Consider the following 21,911-nt stretch of genomic DNA (forward strand, 5'->3'; position numbering starts at 1 on the left):
TTGGAAGGTAAATGCTTAGAGCATTTAGTGTGGTTAAGCTGGGTGATAGACATTTTTTCCCTTACATTTGCAGACTTCAATGTTTTCTTTGAATAAAAAGTTATCACATTCACTTAATAAACAGTTCTAACAGGCCTCATAGTTAAGTCTTCTAGCAACTCCATAACTGGCCTTGATCTCCAACTATTTTTTATGATGCCACCTTGCCTTTCACACCATTTCTATGAGCTCAAGCAGGAATGTACACTACCTGCCTATGATGGTGTAGCAAAAGGGAGTGGTAGTTAAAGTCAAGGGAGGCTCTTGGAAAAATAAATGAAGATCTGGTATAACTTCTAAAACACTCTGAGCCCTTATACACTTTGTGATTTTATGCCAAATATGGAAGTAAAAATAAGGTATTTTGATATCAAGTTTGAGGATCACATTAGTTGGTGTTAAAAGCACTCCCTTCCCCTTCTAAGGTGAAGGGGAAAGGGTGTTTTAAACTCTTAAAACTCTAAGGTGTTTTAATACTAATTGGCTTCAATGAAAGCCTATAGGAGTTCCTTTCCTGGAATGGTCCTAGCACTGGGTGACACAGAGTTGTGTTCAGTACAGTAAGCATGAGTCAGAGAAAATACTGTTGTTGAAACTGTTGTTTTCCTCCTTGTAAAGCTCACACTAACCAATAAAGAGTGGTCAGAAAGCATTTAGGAAAGGATAAGAGGCATGGACTCCACAGCTGGTCGGCGGACCAAGGCATAATTTCAAGTTGGGGATTTCATTTAATCAGGTAAAGGGTCTGGGGGGATAGGAAACCCAGGCTAGGACTCTGCTAACCAGCTCAGTTAAACTATTGAAGGGAAATATGTTCTGAGTTGTTCCCAGGAAGGTTGAATAACTGACCCTTTCATCAATGTCCTTTGGTGTTTTTGACCAGCACTGTCATAGCTCTGTGGTTCTCAACCTGGCTGCAAAGTAGAACTACGAAGAGCGCTTTAAACAATCCTGATGTCCTCCCGGTCCCATCTCCAGGGATTTTAACTTCAGGTGTAACTTGAACATTTGGATTTTAAAAACATCCCCATGTCATTTTAAGGTGTGGCCACCCTGGCAAATCTCTGGCATATACTTAAGGTTTTTCTAACAGTTTCCTCTTAAAATCCACCCTCTTACTATTTAGCTTTCGAGCGCTCCGTTTTTGTTTTTACAACTTTCTCCCAGCCGACACATGCTTACAGCACAGGACGGTGACTTTCTACTTGCAGTCACACTACAGCAGTCCCTAAGTAGAATCCAAGAGGTGTCCTTGGTTTATAAGGAATACCCCTGGCGATGAAAGCGATTCTCATGCAGACATGCTAAGAACACTGTTCACTCCCTGCTGTTTCTCGACCTGTTTTCTCGGATGGTTTCCCGTTTGCTGTTTTCAGATTACAGAATGTTCAAGGAGACAGAACGCGGTGGTTCTTCCCTCTCATCTTCTTGTTGCCACTTGACAGACCTCCAAGTTGAAGACGCCAGGTCCCTGGGTGGGTCCTGTTTCTCAGCTCCCGGGGAAAACTCCAAGCCTGCCGCACCTACCGCTCAGCTTTGCCGCACTCAAAGGCGCTTCATTAACACTTAAACTAATCCAGATTCCGGGAGGAGGAACGCCTACCTACGCCGCTTAACCATTCCTCTGGCCTCCTTTCCCCCCATTATTTTGTTTACGTAAGAAAGCAGATATTTACATTTCCACTCGGCGGCTCATAGCAGGCCCCACCCTAGCAAAGAGAAAGCAAGGGTCCCAGCGTCCGGCGCCGACGAGCTGCTTTCCCTGCCTGGGGCCCCTCTTTTTCCTCTTTTTCGGATCCCAAGGGCCCGTGAAGATGGGGCTCCCGCCCTTACTCCGCCCAGCACCTGGTGTGAGAAAAGCCCTCGCCCACTCATCTCGTTCTCAGTCCTTTGGTGAGTCAGAGCCCCGGCCCCGCCCAGGGCGCTAATCTAACTGTTATTGCTTAACTTCAGAGCGCTGCCCCGACTTCAGCTCCGGTTTTCAGCCCGCTGTGTCTTCACCGCGGAGGCCCACGCCGGGTCCCCGTCCCCGCGCGCCATGAGTCCCGTGCGCCCGCGCGCCCGCGCGGTGCTGAGCCTCCTGGGCGGGCTGGGCCCGCAGCTGCTGCTGCTACTCCTGCGTCCTCTGGCTGCGTCGGGTGAGTGGGGGTCCAGGGCCGAAAGCCCAGCCCTGCGGCTCAACCTTCGGGCAGGGTGGAGGGGGTGGAGGTCGTCGGCACGACAGCCGAGGAGTCCGCGGAACGCGGCGGGTGAGCCACGTGGGCATCCCTAATCGTTCCTGGAATCCTCCACCTGTAAGGGTCAGCCCTCCTACTGGCACGATCCCTGGGAACGGAAAGAGGCTCTTCGCTGCTCACCTGCCACTAGGAGGTTTACTATGCTGGACCCCAGCTGGCAGGGTTTTAGGAGTGAGCCTTCGCGGGGAGAGGGGGCAAACATGGAGAAGCCAAAAAGACAGGCAGAGGTCGAAGAGAGTGAATCTTTCGCGTCTCCTTAAGGTTGGGAAGCCAGATCGTTGACCACCACAGGGTCCAGTCGTGCACAGACTTGGCACTACAAGTTTGTGCGTCGTCTCCTCCAGGTGTAACGTTCCAAGGGGGCGTCTGTCTGTATTGTGTGCCTCGAAACAGTATCTCTGTGAAACTCTAAAGCTCTCTCTATGTATATGATAACGAGGGGCAGGAATTTCTTTTAGTTTTGAGTTAATTGACAGACAGGAAGCCTTGCAAGTTCTTGATGTGTCAGCTCAGCACTGGATGGAAATATGTAGGCATCAAAAGCCTTTGCTGCCTCCCTTATTTGTCTTGGAAAAGAATGTTGCTATGAATTGAAAAGTGGTATTTCCTTCAGTTTTGTTTATTCCTTCCTAGGTGACTGCAGCCTTCCCCCAGATGTGCCTAATGCCCAAGCAGCTTTGGGAGGTCTTACAAGTTTTCCTGAAAAAAGAACAGTAACCTACAAATGTAACAGAGGCTTTGTAAAAGTTCCTGGCAAGGCAGACTCAGTGATCTGTGAGAATAATAAATGGTCAGAGCTTGCAGTATTTTGTAATCGTAAGTTCTTCATTTCATTTTAGAAAAGTTATGGGAATGGAATGTTTCTTAAGTTTAATTTTATCCCTCTTTGGAATGACTGGTAATTGATAGTTTTCTAGCATTATTAATCACCTGGGCATACCTGTTGGCAATTCACAATCTAGCTAATTGATGGCATTACTTCCTGGAATAGGTCCTGCTCTTCATTAACAGGTTTATTTTTTTTTCCTAACAGTGTAACTCTTGAACTGATTAATAGCGAAAATAAACAATAGGTACTGTTTAGGGAGTAAATTATCTATAACTATGTTTGGTAGTTACCTTGAGACACATAAGAGAGTCCTCTGTAGGATTTGCCCAGTACAACTCTGTGGTGATATTTTTAAAAATTCTCAATCTTTAAATATAAATCTATCTTTATAGTCATTGCCCTAGTTTAGCCTTGACATGTACAAGTAAAAATAAAAATTTAATTCCTGTGTTTGAACAACTTGGAGCAATAGAAACTACAGTGAACATAGAAACTGCCACAAGTACTTTTTGAAATCAGGTGTGAAATCAGTGTTAACGTTTTGTTTTTATTTATCCATGATCCCAAGGCAGGAGGTTGAAGGACATGTCTCTACACATGTATCACGCTTTAGTGTTTACAACTGAATAGAGTTATTCTGCATAGACTACTTTGTCTAATTCTTCAAACAACTCCCTGAGGTTAGTTAAGGACTTATCCACACTTTACAGTTGAGAAAGCAACTCCCAGTTAAACAATTTCCTTGGGATCAGGAGCTCCTTATGCAGAAGAGCCAGTGAGTCTGTTGATCATAGATCTAATGCCCCTTACACTATATGATGCCACTATAAATTTGCATTTGTCTAGATGATTCCAGTTTTTAAATACTTCATGTGCTCCATTGGCTCATCTGATCCTTGCCTCCATAGGTTGTCCTGAGGATTAAATGAGTTTACATGTGTAATACATTTACCAGTACTCAATAAATGTTAGCTATCATTGTTAACTATTATTATTGTCCAGGACACTAGCCCAGGGATCTGGAAATGCTGGTTCTTATCTATCCCTATGATACATGGGACAGGGTAAGGGAATTGGCCTTCATTGAGTCAATGCCAGAATGATGCCAGGCGACTGAAATAAGTTACATTTTCTGAATTGTGGACATAGTGACTTTGGTGTACCAAATCTACTTCACAGGGCTCTAGTAATTAGGGAATGAAAATTTCTATGTGAATATGCTGATACACTATCAATGCCATAGTGACATTAATATGAATACTATGTACAAAGAAATACAGATAAAGAGTGATCTAAGGACCAGATAATTAGACATCGATTATAACAGCAAGTGATACTCATTTTTTGTTGTTGTTGTTTTGTTAATACTTTTAGGTAGCTGTGATGTTCCAACCAGGCTACTTTTTGCATCTCTCAAAAAGTCTTATAGCCAACAGAATTATTTCCCAGAAGGTACCACTGTGGAATATGAGTGCCGTCAGGGCTACATAAGGGACCCTTCTCTCTCAGGAAACATAACTTGTCTTCAGAATTTTGTGTGGTCCAAACCTGATAGATTTTGTAAAAGTGAGTATGGTTTTAAAGAGTAATCTTAATCATATGGTGTTTGGGGAAAATGATGTTTCTTCCTTCACTCATAGCAGAAGTCTATGTGTACATATTATTATTTAGAATGTTTCTTAAATGAACCATTAGAACCAATTTGTTTTAAATTAGGCAAACTAAATACTTGTGAGCCAGAAATATTACTTTGCTCACTGATTTCACATTTAAGGTTTCAGTTCAGTTCAGTCGCTCAGTCATGTCTGACTCTTTGCGACCCTGTGAACCGCAGCACCCCAGGCCTCCCTGTCCATCACCAACTCCCGGAGTCCACCCAAACGCATGTCCATTGAGTCGGTGATGCCATCTAACCATCTAATCCTCTGTCATTCCCTTCTCCTCCTGCCCTCAATCTTTCCCAGTATCAGGGTCTTTTCCAATGAGTCAGCTCTTCGCATCAGGTGGCCAAAGTGTTGGAGTTTCCAACATCAGTCCTTCCAATGAACACCCAGGACTGATCTCCTTTAGAATGGACTGGTTGGATCTCCTTGCAGTCCAAGGGACTCTCAAGAATCTTCTCCAACACCACAGTTCAAAAGCATCAAGTCTTCAGTGCTCAGTTTTCTTTATAGTCCAACTCTCACATCCATACATGACCACTGGAAAAACCTTTAACCTATGATTAAATTTAGTTTAAGGTTACCTAAAAATGCAATATTGGTAAAGAACTCTCCTGCCAATGCAGGAGACTTAAAAGACGTGAGTTCGATCCCTGGGTCGGGAAGATACCCTGGAGAAGGAAATGGCCCACTCCAGTATTCTTACCTGGAGAATCCCATGGACTGAGGAGCCTGGCAGGCTACAGTCCACAGGGTCGCACAGAGTTGGATGTGACTGAAGTGATTTAACATAGCGCAAAATAACTTAAGTGTATATTTTAAAGAAAGTGAAAGTTGCTCAGTTGTGTTTGACTCTTTGTGACTCCATGGACTAATACCTTGCTTTCTTGAAACTGATAAAATGAAGGTACAATTTTAATAGTTGGATAAGTAATAGCAATGGTTCAGATGGTGAATTTGCATAGACATGCCTGATAATTTAATGAAAAAAATAAATTTATATTCTTTCCTAGAAAAATCATGTCCTAAGCCTAGAGAAATAGAAAATGGTCATGTCAATATAACAACTGACATACTACTTGGTGCAACCATCTATTTTTCATGTAACGCAGGGTAAGTCTGAGCATATGAAACACTATATTTAACAACTGGAAAGACAAATTAGAATTTAAGATAGAAACTTTTAGATTTGTGACAAGCAATAAAACCACCCTCTGCTCAATGATGAATTCATTGCAGTTAAAGTTAGTAAAATGGGGCAAGAAAGGAATATTTTTTATAATACCACCAAAATTCTCTCAATCACTAGATTTCATTATAAAGTTTTAACTGTGACTTGTAGATGAAAAAACTTGTGATAAGTTGATGATCCTTGGAGAAATTAAATCTTTTCAGTGTTGAAACCAGTCTTTACCTAAATAATGAGTTTGCATTTGTTTGTTTTCTTTGTACGCGAACAATCCGTTATAAGATATCAAGGGTTAAAAACAATCATTCCTAGTGTAAAAATATCATTCTGACCTAAGATCTTTTGTGAGTCCTCTATGTATGGGAAAGGAGTATTATCATTGAGGATTATCAGTGTTTCAAGTGCTGCTAAAAGCTTTATGTTCATTTTCTCATTTAATATCTGTAAATTGGACTATGATATTTTATTCTGTGTGTGTGTCCCTGTTATTTATAAAGCTACCAGTATCATTTGTCTCCTGTACTAAACACAGATATTTGGATCATTAATAACAAATCTGGGGATACTTTGAACCCTTTAAATATAAGTACATTCTACTATTCTATGGAATCTGTATTGATCTTTTATAACTCAGAAATAGAAAAGATTTAAGCATCTGTATTCTTTAAAAACGTTTTAAAATATTTTAATATTTTCTAACATATGCCTTACCCAAATAAAAAATATTTTGCTTATCTTACACTTTTTTATCTTTGATGTCACCCTTTTAGATATAATTTTTTCTTTTCCTTTAAACTGCCAAATGAGCTTTTATCAACTATTGTTTTGTCTCTATCTACTGGTGTAACAAATATTGTAAGGCGCTATTCTGAAGGATTTAAGGGAAGTCAAATATGTGTGAGTGGAACTTAATGTTTTTTTTCTTCCCTCATTATTTTAGATACAAATTAGTTGGTGCAACTTTTAGTTTCTGTGCTCCTGTGGGAAATACTGTTGGGTGGACTAATGAATTTCCAGAATGCCAAGGTAAGACTGAAAAAATCTAAGCACTCTGCTGTGGGACTGAATAATCAATGATAAATTGCTTTTTGCTCTTTAGAATTACCGTCAGTATATGCTTGTAGTACCCTCACCTTCCAATGTGTGAATGTTTTGCCTAGTTTATATAACTCTATTAGTAATACGTCTTAATTTATTAACCATGAGGATAAAGGATTAAAAAGTTAACTAAGGTTTATATTGTGCTTGGTCATTTATTATCTTATCATTCCTTCTAACAGTCAAATAAAATAGATTTGGGATTTTTTTCCCCTCCTTCATAATTTTTAATTTTTTGGTGGTTAAATACTATTCATTAAAAGGTCTGTATGACTTGACCCTATATGCCAAAATAAGTGGCCAAAGTAGGCACTTAACCCAGACCTCTTGATTTCAAGCCCATCATTCTTCTAAGACCTAGTGTTACCTTACACTAGATTCCTTTAAGGATTGTTAACTGAGCTAATTATGTTGAAATGTTTTAAACCATGAAATACTTTTATCTTTGGAGAAATAAGCATATATCGTAATGAAGAAATATCTGCACTTGAAAATTCTGTCTTCTCAAGAGGGAAGAGGGCACAGAGGCTAGTTTCCTAAAAGGGTATATCAAGTTAAATATATGTGCATTAGAGACATATGTCTCCTGAAAACAGAGAAATATATATGTGCAGTGTTTTAAAAAGTAGGCTTTATTTCTCTCATCCTCATTGAAATTATTGCTCATTTCAAGTTTTGGTGTTATTAAGCGCAGGAAACTTGAGTAGAGGTAGTGTAATTTAACAAGCGTCATGCTCTCTGGTAGGGAATGTGTGGGGTCAACTGATAACAAGACAAATGAAATGAAGCCTTGCCAACAAGGAGTTTGCTCTTGCCACACCCGCCTTGGGCCCCACCTCCTATATCTACTATTTCTTCCTTTTTTTCATTATTAGTTTCAAATATCCATCCTTACTACCTACCATCACCTTTCCTATGTCATCCAGTTAGGAATGCTGTAACTGATACTAAAGCGAATATGGAAAGCAAGCAGGAGCTAGACAGTATCTTTTTTTCTGACAGAGGCAACAACTTGTCACAAAGTCTGGACAAGCAGTCTCCCAGTTGAGGCCAACATATTTACAAGCAACTGCTGTCATGAATTTCACAGAAATGTGTACACCAAGCATGCATTCCAGCACAGAAGAGCTTTTGCGCTGCAAACCCAGTTTCTCTTTGTGTTTGCTTACAGCTAGTCCAGGTCCTGCTCTCTGTCTAATATCTTCAATTCTGTGGTAAAACTCCTGATGTTCATATTTTTCACTCTGACTCTCTTACCTGGCTCTGCAACTCTGCAATCACTGACATCTGTATTCTGTGGGAAAGAGCCCTTTTCATTCAGCAACCCCATGTCTTCAACTATCCCTATTAAAGCCCTACTTCTCCTAATGTAGACTTTCCACCAAAGACTTCAAGTAGAAAGTATAAATTCTTAAGCAATGAGGTTTTTGACCTCAACTGAGCACACAGCATATCTCAAGTATGCACTCTGGGCTTTTATCAGCACATGAGGCAGCACTGATGTCCCTTTGTGAATGTGGATATGGAGGTGTGGATCTAAAGAAGGAAGGAACAATGGACTTATTCAGAACTTTTCCTCAGTCATACGCCAATCACAGGTGATACTTGTTCACCTCTGAAGAAAGCCTCAATGTCAGAAACACCTGTTTTCCTATCTCTCTGCCAATATTTTCTTTTCAAAAATAATTTTAGTTGACTGCTAGGACACACTAGCCTAGAATCAGTTGCTGCTCTATAATATCTGTCATTCCAGTCCCCTCTCTTTATCTTAACCTCTCACTTATAATCACCAAATATTTTTTCCTTTATCTCCTTAATATATTTCTCAAACCTGTATTATCTTCTATATATAACACTTTTAATATGGTTTACTAGCTTTCATTTAGACTTTGCAATAAGAGCTATTTCTAACATTTTCAGGGCATAGGACAAGAGTATAAATGGAGGTCCCTAATCTAAGATTCATCCATTCTCAAGTTGGTGCCCCCTTCTTGCACTGTGAGGGGTCTCTGATGCCTGTAAATGGATAGCTCAATCTACACACCCAAATCATATCCCCTATAACCCTTAGCCCCACTCCATTGAATTCTGGCCTAAAGGTGGACACATCAGCAGTATAGACTATTGTCAAGAATATGGACAGGGAGAAGCCCTGAAAGGAGTGTTGGCCCAGGGAGTTCTGGGCACCGGTTCCTGGAGCGTGATTTAGAATGGGGTGGGGAGGAGCTGTCGTTGAGCATACTATCTCAGCCCTGCAGATTCCCCATCTAATAGAGAGAGGCACACCCAGAGGAGGGCAAGAGCGTGGCCTTTCCATGTGGGAGCTAGGCAGGAGCTCCACTTGCTCAAGTGATGCTGACTGCAGTGGCCTCCAGCCTCCATTCTCACACCCCTTTAGTGTTTTATCCAGCCTCTACCCTGTCATGCATCTGAAACACAAATGTGACTGGTCTCTTCCCTTCTTGAAAGAGACTTGGTAGTATCTCCTCATCACGTCCAGCGCACCAGGTCTAAACCCCTGCATACAGTGTACAAGTCTAGCCACGGTCTATCCAATTCTCCACACTTTACGTCTCACCCTCCTCCTTCACAAACTGCTGAGGTTGTCTGGATACCTCAGACTTCTTCATGTCCCTGCATCATTTCTTACGATACTGCCTTTGCCAGGAAATCCCTTCAGCGCCCCCTACCCCTTTTATTTTATTTTTTAAGAGTTTGCTCGTGAATTTCTCCTCGAAGCTTTCCCTGACTGTAACTGTTCGTTCTTTCCACACCACTGCGCGTGCTTCTATGATAATCCTCACCATTTCGTATGGAAATGATCTCTTTGAATGTCTCTTTCCACTATAGTTTAAGACAGAGGAACTGTATCTTACTTGGTTATACTTCTATTTATAGAGCAATGACCAGTATGTATTAGATGCTCAGAAACTGCTGGGACTGAACTGCTGTAATGTGTGTTGTCAATACCCACTCAGCCCAGTGTAAATCAGATTAGCTTGTTTTTGTCCCTTGCTTTGATCAGTGGCCTAAAAGTAATTCATAAATAGCTAGTATTGTCTGGGTACTTAAGAGTATTTGATGTAATTTGACGTCCCCATGTGATCACATTGCTTTCTTGCTTAAAAAAAAAAAGACAAGAAAAACAGGTTCATGTCTCTAGAGAATGTGGAACCACTGAATCAGGGGAGCTGCCAGGGAGAGGCCTCTTTTTATAATATAACAATCAATACTTTGCTTGTATTTGTTTTACAAATTCAGCTGCTCAGTAAGATTTACTTCAAATAAAAGGCCAAGAGTCAACACATGCTTTAAAAATTTTATCCTGAAAATCAAAGTCTAATTTTGACTTTTAAAATCTTTTGCTCTATCCAAAATTTCTGTTTCCCATGCATGCCACTTACATTCCCAGCTCCTTTCATTCGGTATTGTTTCTCCCTGGAATCAAAAGCAGAGCCCTCTTCTCTGCTCTAAGGAGGGTACATCTTAGGTTTAAACTCAAGTCCTTTTACTCCTTAAATGGAAGCCTCTGCCTTGCTTTCTCTGAGATGAAATGTTTAATTTAAAAGAATGGTATATTTTTATTTTTTTAAATAAAATATTTAACATATTTTAATCTTGTTTATGAAATTATCTTGGGGATTTAATTAACTTAACATATGTTATGATGTTTTAAAAGAAATTTTATGTCCAGAACCACCAAAAGTTGACCATGGAATGATTCAAGAGAAACAAAACAGTTATGCATACGGACAATCTGTAACATATAAATGTATGGAAGGCTTCACCCTACATGGAGAGAGCTCTATCTATTGTACTGTAAAAGATGACCAAGGAGAGTGGAGTGGCCCCCTACCTCAGTGTAGAGGTAATCCATTTGCAAAGTTACAATTCTGTTTGTTCTTACCCTTGGGTCTGTATATGGGCTTCAGAGAGTATACAGACTCCCTGAGAAATGAATGTAAAGTGTTGTACTTAAGCATATTTGCATTTTTCTGGGGAATAGACTCTACGAGGGGGTCTATGACTTCCAAAAAGGAAGAAGCACTGATGTGGAGAACATATGTTATTGCTGCTGTTGTTTAGTTGCTTAGCTGTATCTTACTCTTTGCAACCCCATGGACTGTAGCCTGCCAGACTCTGTCTATGGGATTCCCCAGGCAAGGATACTGGAATGGGTTGCCATTTGCTTCTCCAGGGGATCTTCCCAACTCAAGAATCAAACTCGAGTTTCCACTTCTCCTGCATTACAGGCAGATTCTTTTACTGCTGAGCCACCATATGGTAAAATACAAATAATACACACATGACCTCTGTGAATATCTGTACATATATAATAGCGCAAGTATGTTCGTACTCAGTCATGTCTGACTCTTTGCGACCCTATGGATTACAGGCCACCAGGCTCCTCTGTCCATGGTATTTTCTAGGCAAGGAAGTGGGTTGCCATTTCCTTGGGATTGTCCTCACCCAAGGATCAAGCCCATGTCTCCTGTGTCTCCTGCATTGCAGATGGACTCTTTACGGCTTGAACTGCAGAGTAGGATGGAGATGTATAATTATATATATATATATATGCACACATATATGTCTCATGTTTTTAGTGAATTAGCTTATATTTGCTGTTTCTTACCATGTTACTTTCAATAAGTTAATATAGATATATTCTTGTTTTTAAAAAAAGTGTATAAAGTGGTTTATTTAATTGAGAGGAAATCTTAGATTGAACTGAGAGATCTAAATAATGATCTTATATGTTGTGACAACAAAGAGAAACTCTTGCCCACCTGTTGACTTCATTGAATTGTATTGTTTTCTGCCTCCAGAATTTCTCTCTTATTGACAATGCTCTCTTGTTTACATTTCTAGAACTTTCCTAGGAGGTGGCATTTATTTAAGCAGTATCATATTCAAATGCCAGTATAATTCAAACAAATAATTACTTTTATAATTATACTTGAATTGTATTAGCATGGTTTTTAAATAGCATTGCTTATTAATAGTAGTTTTTTCATATAAGTGGTATACATGAATATTATGAAGTAATGTTAAAACCAGGCTTCCCAGGTGGCTCAGTTGGTGAAGAATCCACCTGCAATGCGGAAGACCTCAGTTTGATTCTTGGGTTGGGAAGTTCCCCTGGAGAAGTGATGGGCTACCCACTCCAGTATTCTTGGGCTTCCCTGGTAGCTCAGACAGTAAGGAATCCACCTGCAATGCAGAAGACCTGGATTTGATCCATGGATTGGGAAGATCCTGTGGAGGAGGGCATAGCAACCCACTCCAGTATTCTTGTCTGGTGAATCCCCATGGACAGAGGATCTTGGCGGGCTACAGTCCATGGGGTCACAGAGAGTTGGACACGACTGAGTGACTAAGCACAACACAATGTTAAAACCATGTTGATGATTATATAAAATGAAAAGCAAAAGTCTCTTCTAGTCCTATCCTCAGAAGTAGCCACTGTTTACAAATTTTTGTATTTTATTCTAAGAAATAAATATACATACACATATTTCTTTTAAAAATCATATTAATGATATGGATACATTATTTACTTAACCAGTCTCCTATTGAAGGGAATTTAGTATCTGTTATAGTTTTTTAAAAAAATATTTTAAAAAAAGTTCTACAGTAAATATTATTGTGTTCCTTGTATCTGTGCAAATACATTATTTGCAATAAATTCCTTGAAGTGTAATTACAATATCAAAGATATATGCATTTAAACTTTTGATAGATGTTACCAATATTGTTTCAAAAGAAACTGTACCAATTTACTGTCCTAGTAATATTGCACATTTGTTCTCTGTACCATTAATGATAATGGTTATTATGATGTAAAGATGTGATAGGTGTAAATTTCATTTAATGGTTTGAATTCATTTAAAGTGAGTAAATTTTGATATTTTAGATTTTAGCCATATGATCAATTCATATTTATTTCCCCTATTTTATTAAATAATCAGCTATCTAGAATTTACAACTCTATGGTAATGCTCAAGGATGTCATGGCAGGCCAGTGCTGGCATGACAATAACTACAAAACCTGGGTAGATTTTTTTAAAACCATATTTTAAAGGCAAAAATTGTTCCCTCAGGGGAATAACTAGGGCTGAATGACCTAAAATTCTGAATGAAGGCAAATGATTCTGATGTGCACCTAGCCTGAGGATCCATCTTGAACCAGATAAAAGACCATTGGTCTCAGCAGTTGTGGTTAGCTAGGATAACACACTGGAAAATGGAAATCCTCAAATGCTGACCCAGTTTTTCCTAAGAGCCATTTGCTGATTTCTAGGAATGCAGGTGAGACTGGGGAGCTAGACCCCAAGCTGCCAAAGTACAAAATGAGATCTTCCTGAAGCTTATGGTATTTGGACAACAAACCCATCACAAAAACAGGCTTGTATCAAACATACAGTCAGTGTCCTTCTTACAACATTTAAGCTCATTTTGAAGCTTTGTGGAGAGAGAGGGCACTGCTGAAGAATAGACTTGGATCTCCCACAGTCTCTCAGGGCTGAGGAAAAAAGATGCACTTCCAAGCAGCAAAAGTAGACTGAGTCATATGGAAACTGTAACCCAGCTCAGTCCTCATAGGCTGAGGATGTGATCACCGCAAACCAATCTGCCTATCAGAAAAGGATACCCTCCCTTTGGAAGATCATATCATCTGAATTTTATACAATGTATTGCATACAATAAAAAATTATTAGATATGGAGAGATGCAACAAATTATAACCAAATTAGGAGAAATGAAAAGCAAATAAGAAAAATCTAGATAATTGAGTTAGCAGACAAGGATTTTAAGTGATTAATATATTCAAGATACTAATGGAAAAGATAGAGAACTTCAACAGAGATTTGGAGTCTATAAAATGGAGTAAAATAGACATTCTTCAATGGGAAAATATAGTATCTGAGCAGTACAGTAGACAGGTTTAACAGCAATTCGGACATAGCAGGAGACGGTATTGGGAACTGGAAGAAAGGTTATTTAAAACTGAAGAACAAGGAGAAAAATGAAAGTAAAATACAGACCAAATTTAAGAGACATTTGAGATATGACTGTTCTAATTATGATTAAAAAAATAGAGGAGAGAAAGAGAGAGAGGGAGAGAAGCATAAGAAATATACTAAGAGATAATGAATGAAAAATTTCCCAAAGTGATGAAATTTTTCAACCAAGAGATTCCAAAAACTTTCAGGACTCTAAGCAGAATAAAAATAAAATCATCTCCAGGCACCTCATTAGTAAAACTTTTTGGAAACTCATTCATTTTACAGATGAGAAAACTAAAGCTTAGAGAAGTGAACAGCAATCTCTAATATCTGGTCAAACAGGCTTACACACTACTCAGTACTGCCTTATGAGGGAGATTGGATCAGCAACCCAAAGTCAAACAGACCTAAAATTTTAATGTTAGATTGGTGACTCTCAGAATAATCTGCACTTCAGATATTTGTTATCTCACCTAAAATCCAAAGAGGAACTAAACTTTTTTCTGTTTAAGGTTGGTAACCAACACAAGAGGAGAAAAGGGATTTACTGTAGTCTGATTGAATTTATTGCTTTAAAAGAGAAGTGAAACAAAATAAGTTCCCAAGGTCACTAACATGTCCTGACCACTTTGGAAAAAGTGACTCTGTTGTGCTTATCTTTTTTGCTTCAAGGTTGCATCCTGTTCTTCTTTGGTCTTGGCATGAGGGAAAGAGGACACTTTATGAGAAAAACTCTTTATTTGAGGGGTATTAAGAATGAGATCACTGTCAGTTCTGACTTTGATTTCCTTTTTCAAATAGAAAACAGTTTTAGGAATCTCAATATTACTTTGGTGTAGATCCACTTTAGTTGCCTATAGGTGCAACTTATTTCAAAGCAAAGATAATATATAGCGTTTCAGTTCCTTGGGAAAGACATGAGAATACTTGGTTTCCTAAAAGTCATAGTTAGATTTTTGTGGGGAAAGAGAAGAGTCAGAGCAAACAATTGGTTCCTAAATCTTAACTTGGACAGCATTATTTACCTATTTTTATTATAAAATTTTTCTTCTACAGAAACTGATGTCACACCAACAGTTCCAAAATCCACTGAAGTAAATGTTCCAGGTACCAAAGTCCTATCAACTCCTCAGAAACCCACCACAGTGAATGTTTCAGCTACAGAAACCCCACCAACTCCTCAGAAACCCACTACTGTCAATGTTTCAGCTACAGAAACCCCACCAACTCCTGAGAAATTCATCACAATAAATTCTTCAGCTACAAAGCCCCCACTAGTTTCTCAGACATACACCACTGTAAATGTTCCAGCTACAAAGGTCCCATCACCTCCTCAGAAACCTTCCACAGCAAATGGTTCTGCCACAACAGCCTGGAATTCCCCAATATCAAACACTGTCTCTACAGCCGCTCAGAATCTCCTCATGGCAAATGCTTCTGCAACCACACCAACAACCCAAAGATTCACCCCAGCAAAATCTTTACTTATACAGAATCTTAAAACTACACAAAAGTCCACTTCTGTACATACGACTAAGGGTCTCCATATAACACAAAGATTGACCTCTGCTCGTGTTACAGCAGCAAAAAGTACAGCTGTTCCCAGGACAACCCCACGTTTTCATGCAACAGGCACACCTCAAGGAAGAGGAAGCGCTCCTTCAGGTCAGTTGACTCAGTCCAGGTTTCCACATATGGATTTTATGTGCCATGGTAGAGATTTCAAATTCATCAGGGTTAAAAAATTAAGTAGCCTCTGGTTTATTGTAGGCAGAGTTTCTTCATAGCAATGTTCTGACTTTCTTCAGAGGCTAACTTTGGATTGTGCCAGAGCATACCTTTAAGAAAGAAATATTTTTGCAATGATATAGAAAAAGGTTGTGGTGTCATAAAAGCAATTCTAAATTAACGTCAGTAAAAAAATGCTGCTTTTCTTGTTAGCTTTAGGGAGCCACTGAATTCCTCATGATCCCTCAAAGAACCAAGTGTGTATAATCCTTTAGGTTGATTTCTAGGTCTGATTCAATGACAGAGACTCATCCCTCAAGCATGCTAAAGGACCTCTCCAGATTCCCTAGAGTTGCTGATTTGGTTAAGTACCTTAATAGTGTCTTCTAAGTAATTAAAAACACAGAGTTCTTTGAAAGCTTTCAGGTTAACTCTTTAAATGACTTTTCATAGTTTTTATGAAAGCAGAGTAACATATGCTTTAGATTTCAGGAAAACCTACTGAGTGAATGAAACCCATCTAATTAATGCTTTTTCAGACTACCAGGATGTCTTCTTATTTTACGACTTGCTTAATGAATAGTCATTTTTATAGACACTCTTGTTCTTTAATAGAGGTATGTGGATTTTTGGTTGTTTTTATCCGTTTGTTTTTATCTTTTTTTTAAATCTCAATACGACTAAGCCAAGAGGTAATTTTTAAAATTATTTTAACTTTTCATTGACATCAACACACAGAAAATTGTACAAAATATACATATAAGGCTTAATAACTTTTCTAAAGCAAATATCAGTGAACTACCACATATGTCAAGAAATAGAGCAGCATCAGCTGCTCACCTTCCAGATGCTCTGTGATTCTGAACTCTGTTCCCTGACTTCTCCAGCCAGTGAAACTGTGGCTTTCTGCTCTCTGTGCCAAGTGGCCTAGGGATTTCTCCCTGCTGTGCACAGGCAAATCGCACTCCCTGCAGCTCATCTGCTGCCTGAGCTCTCTCAGCTTTGATTTATTTCTGCCTGAGTTAGTTTGTTCTTCCATGTCTTCAAATAGTTATCATTGTTGTTTTTTCAGTACATTGTACAAATTTCATAAATTTCCATGCTCAAGCTCATTTGGCCATTACCCAGAATCTTTAAGAACTTAAAACATTACAGATATTATTGTGGAAATTTCCTTTGTATGTTTCTTTATCCTTTAGGTAAAAGGTCAAATACATAAAATCTCACTCCAATTAGTTCCCTTTTAAAAAAAGGGAACCTCAATTCCTGCCTGCTTTTTTTTTCCTGCTTATTTAAAAAATTTTTTATCAAAGTATTATTGATGTACAATGTTGTGTTCATTTCTTTCATACAGCAAAGTGACTCAGCTTATATCTATAAATCCCAACCTTCTAATTTATCTCTCCCTCCAACCTTTTCCCATTGGTAACCATAAATTTTGTGTTCTGAGTCTGTGAGTCTGTTTCTGTTTTGTAACTAAATTCATTTGTATCATTTTTTTCTTTTTAGATTTCATAATACATGATATCACATGATGTTTGTCTTTGTCTGACTTACTTCACTCAGTGTGACAATCTATGTTGCTGCACATGGCATTGTTTCATTCTTTCTATGGCTGAGTGATACTCCATTGTGTATATGTACTGCATCTTCCTTACCCATTTCTCTGTTGATGGACATTTAGGCTGCCTCCGTGTCTTGTCTATTGTGAACAGTGCTGCAGTGAACATTGGGGTGCATATATCTTTTCATATTAGAATTTTTGTCTTTTCTGGATCTATATTTAAGAGTATTAGATCATGTGGCAACTGGACTATCTTGGTAGCTCAGCTGGTAAAGAATCTGCCTGCAATGCAGGAGACCCTGGTTTGATTCCTGGGTTGGGAAGATCCCCTGGAGAAGGGCTAGGCTACCTACTCCAGTATTCTTGGGCTTCCCTGGTGGTTCAGGTGGTAAAGAATCTGTCTACAGTGCAGGAGACCTGGGTTCGATCCCTGGGTTGGGAAGATTACTTGGAGAAGGGCATGGCAACCCGTGCCAGTAATCTTGTCTGGAGAGTCCCCGTGGACAGAGCAGCCTGGTGGGAGTCCATGGGTTCGCAAAGAGTGGGGCACGACTGACTGACTAAGCACACACACACAGCAACACTAAGTTTTTTAAGGACTCTCCATACTGTTCTCCATAGTGGGTGTACCAGTTTACATTCCCACCAACAGTGTAGAATGGTTCCCTTTTCTCTACGTCCTCTCCAGCATTTATTGTATGTAAACTTTTTGATCTTGGCCATTCTGACCGATGTGAGATGGTATCTCATTGTGCAAGCTCCCTCTCTGTGTTTTTATTCTTATGCTACACGTATGTCACCATAAGTAGTACATATTATAGCTTTGCATGTTTTTTTTTTTATAATTTGCGTAAACAGTATGTCATATGTTTCATTACCTAACTTGACTTTTTGCACTCAACATTGCTTTGTGGCTTATATTGATCCAATTAGATTCAGTTCATTAATTTTAACATTTATATGTGGTTACTGACTTCTTAAAATTTTACAACATCTCTGGCCCTAAAAATTTTAGGTTGAATATATAGGTTTAATAGGGCAAGGTGAAGAGAAACAAGTTCACTTAGTATAAATTTGTTATACAGCTAACTGTGTTGAAATACTTTTTTCTTCATGAATATGATAATTTAACAAATTTAACAAACTTTTCAATTATTTTAAATTGATAAATTATGATAAAAATACAGTGAATATTTGGGATCAAATTTCTCTCTTATATACAATTAATTTATCCTTTAAATATTGTATGCCTTTTCTGCTTTTATTGAAAAAATAGTAGTAGCTACTACTGAGTGTAATCCATAGTGCATGTACCATGCACCTTCCATTTGTCATTGTTAGTCCTTACAGTAACCTTGACTTGCCATAAAGTCATATAACCAAATTTACATAGTATTTGTTTCACTATTCAATAACCCTTTAATCACATTTTATGTTTCTATTGTTGACTGACTTTGTTTAATAGAAAGAAAAGAAAGAAAGTGAACAGTCATGTCCAACTCTTTGCGACACCATGGACTGTAGCCTACCAGGATCCTCAGTCCATGGGATTTTGCAGGCAAGAGTACTGGAGGGGGTTGCCATTTCCTTCTCCAGGGGATCTTCCCAACCCAGGGATTGCACCTGGGTCTCCTGCATTGTAGGCAGACACTTTACCATCTGAGCTACCAGGGAAGCCCTTGTTTAATAGAGAGAGATACTAATGTGTGTTACTTGATTGTTAGTAATATGATTGCTTTCATTAATTTATTTATAATTGTTTCTTTTTAAGTACAGTTGATTGATAAACTTATATATTTATTAAATTGCTAGCAAATCAATGACTTTAAAACAGTTTTACTTTTGTAATTCTTTCCTTTTTTCCTTCTTTAGTTGCTAGCACCGTTGCATCGGGTAAGTGTGACTCTCTGAGAGTTCGCAGAATTTGTCATCGCATTCGGATATATAATTCCTGGAAAAGAATATTGTTTTTTTACTGTCTTTGTTGTTGCTGTTCAGTCACTAAGTCGTGACCAACCATTTGTGATCCCATGGACTGTAGCATGTCAAGCTCCTCTGTCCTCCACTATCTCCCAGAGTTTGGTCAAATTCATGTCCATTGAGTTGGTGATACTGTCTTAGGGATACTATCAGAATACAGTATGTGTGGGTGCCAAAGAGAAAAGAGGTAAAGGCATCTTATCGACATGTTTGTGGGCACCATTAGGTACTCAGTATGTTAGAGTACTCACTATGTTAAGAACATTTCCCACCATGTTCTTGTTCCAGGGTAATTTTAGGAGAACTTCAAGTCCTTTGGCCAATCAATCAAGTATTATTGCATGCCTAGTGGCTCACTGCATCTCATTTTAGTGCCTAAGAATCACAAGAGGAGAGAGTTATCAGTACAGTTGCTATCTTCAAGTGTTTTATACTTAAATGTAAACTACTCATTGACTATTTCTAGATTTGTCCTGTCCCAAGTAAAACAAAGAATGTTACTTTTGGCTATATCTTCTTCCTTTTCCCTTCCCTGTCAGTGGTTTAAAGTAAAGTTTCTCCAGAAAATGCTCTGTTGCTGTAGGCATGAGACCAAAAACATACCTGTTGCAGTTTCTTCTATCATTTGGTCCAGTCCTTTTTTGTTTGTAAATATATCATCTGATGTTATGTATTAACAAGAATAATAAGATGGTAAGAGAAATGTCTGTTAAGAAGCTATACAGCTAAATTGGCATATTGATAAGTAATGTCTAATGGAAAATACACATAAAAATTTGTAAAAAACACTTTGATTTATGTGTTTATAAGCTGAAAGCTCATCTTATGCATGCATGAATTAGCCATGTGACTATGAAACTGAAAGTAATACTTGCTTTTATTATTTTCATTGTTACTTATTATAGTTTTTGTGTTTTAGGCAAAACTTTTTTAAGCTAAAAGATATATTTTGAAAGATTCCAACAGTTGCAATTCATTTTGTCCATTCTATATTTTAAATAAAAATAAATGTATTCTAAGTGAAAAATCTCATGATCTAATGGCTTAATGACATTTTTAATAGATGAAGTTAAAATTTAATAGATACACTTTTTCTTACCAGCTCAATGGCATTCAGTGAAGATTTGAGGTGCTTATTATTTTCCCTGAAATTCTTTAAGTATATATTGTGTGATTTTCCAGAAACTTTCCCTTAGGGTTAGTTGTAATTCCAACCTGTGCTCAAAAATAAAGAGGAATTCCTTCCCTCTTATATCAGACATATGGTAATATTTTTCTTTGGGATCTTACACTTATAAAACATAAACCTGAAAATTATCTTTACTTCTTAAAATGTATTCTGTGAATGAGGTCACTTTTCTCATTTTAAAGATAACCTCTACAACAAGGAAATTGCTTTTATTGATTCCACTGCAATGCACATGCGTGACACAAATGATACTAGAACTTTGCATTTGAATGCAAAAACTTTGAATTTTTTCCTGTTTAATTTTGCCAAGAAATAGACACTGACTGCTCATCTCAGAACTTGATCTGCTGTGTAAGTGAAGCCTGCCTTGTGATTTTCTTTAAAACATTTTATTTATTTATTTTTGACTGTCTTGGGTCTCAGTTGCCACATGTGAGATCTTCGTGGTGCAAGGGCTTTATAGTTTGCTGTCCATGGGCTGTCTGATTGAGGCCTAGTTGCCCCAAAGCATGTGGGACATTTAGTTCCCTGTCTAGGGATTAAATCTGCATCCCCTGCATTGGAAGGCATATTCTTAACCACTGGACCTCCAGTGATATCCCTGCAAGGTGATTTTTAAAGTTATTCTCTGCTGTGTATTAGTGTATTTTCCAAAAACAATGTTTTTTTTTTTTTTTTTTTTATTACCCTCTCCCCCTCAAGGATCTTGTAAGGCATTTTTTCCTAATCATCCCTATAAAATATTAATATTATAGATATAATATAAATCTATTTGTGTACTGTATGCACATCTGTACTTTATATGTAAAAAGTAAAAAAAACAAAAACAAACTTTTTCCCCTTTAGGGATGATACCAACCCCACTGAGAATACATGCTGTATATAGTTGTGGGGTTTTCTGTTTGTTTTTGATGACAGTATTTTACAGAAGGATGACTTGTGCTTTGGAGTCAGTCAGATCTTGGTTTCAATCTTGTTTTGGACTTTTTTTTTCCATTTAATAATTACTCAACCCAAGTGGTTTACTTAATCTCTCTGAGTCTCAATTTTTTCATTTATGAGATGGTGATCATGATTCTTATTTAAAGTCTTGGAAGCTTAATGAAATATGGGTTGTGAAAACTATTGGTATAGTGCTAAAAATTGGGTAAATCTCAGCTTTAATAATTCTTTATTATTTTTCACTATTATCTTTCTGAGATGGATTTCTGACAATTTTATCGTTCCCTCTGGCCACACCAAAGAATCAGATAGCCCTTTATTAGAGTGACATGTGCATCTTGAGTCGGTGGTAAGGACTGCATTGAAACATGCCTGTGTATTATTTCATTTACTTCTCACAGCAGTCCTGTAATGTAGCTGTATCCCACCTTGTAGCTGAGAGGAACTGT

General features: G+C 38.3%; 1 protein-coding gene across 8 annotated transcripts in view; it reads left to right on the forward strand.

Annotated features, from left to right (window-relative positions):
* Positions 1–704: 704 nt before the first annotated feature.
* CD55 (CD55 molecule (Cromer blood group)) overlaps positions 705–21,911 on the forward strand; it is a 28,594-nt gene continuing 7,387 nt past the window's right edge. For 3 of the 8 annotated variants that reach the window (XM_027564375.1, XM_027564376.1, XM_027564377.1), the window contains exons 1-7: positions 1,572–2,177; positions 2,910–3,092; positions 4,480–4,671; positions 5,780–5,879; positions 6,896–6,981; positions 10,733–10,921; positions 15,116–15,724. In XM_027564375.1, coding sequence (XP_027420176.1) covers positions 2,078–2,177; positions 2,910–3,092; positions 4,480–4,671; positions 5,780–5,879; positions 6,896–6,981; positions 10,733–10,921; positions 15,116–15,724 — 1,459 coding nt within the window. In that variant the 5' untranslated portion in view covers positions 1,572–2,077. Of the gene's footprint in view, positions 776–1,569; positions 2,178–2,909; positions 3,093–4,479; positions 4,672–5,779; positions 5,880–6,895; positions 6,982–10,732; positions 10,922–15,115; positions 15,725–16,326; positions 16,405–19,223; positions 20,591–21,911 lie in introns of those variants that run through there. The other 5 variants (XM_027564373.1, XM_027564379.1, XM_027564381.1 and 2 more) reach the window with 5 other exon arrangements.

This window comes from Bos indicus x Bos taurus, chromosome 16, assembly GCF_003369695.1.
Source record: "Bos indicus x Bos taurus breed Angus x Brahman F1 hybrid chromosome 16, Bos_hybrid_MaternalHap_v2.0, whole genome shotgun sequence".
NCBI classification, from domain to species: domain Eukaryota; kingdom Metazoa; phylum Chordata; class Mammalia; order Artiodactyla; family Bovidae; genus Bos; species Bos indicus x Bos taurus.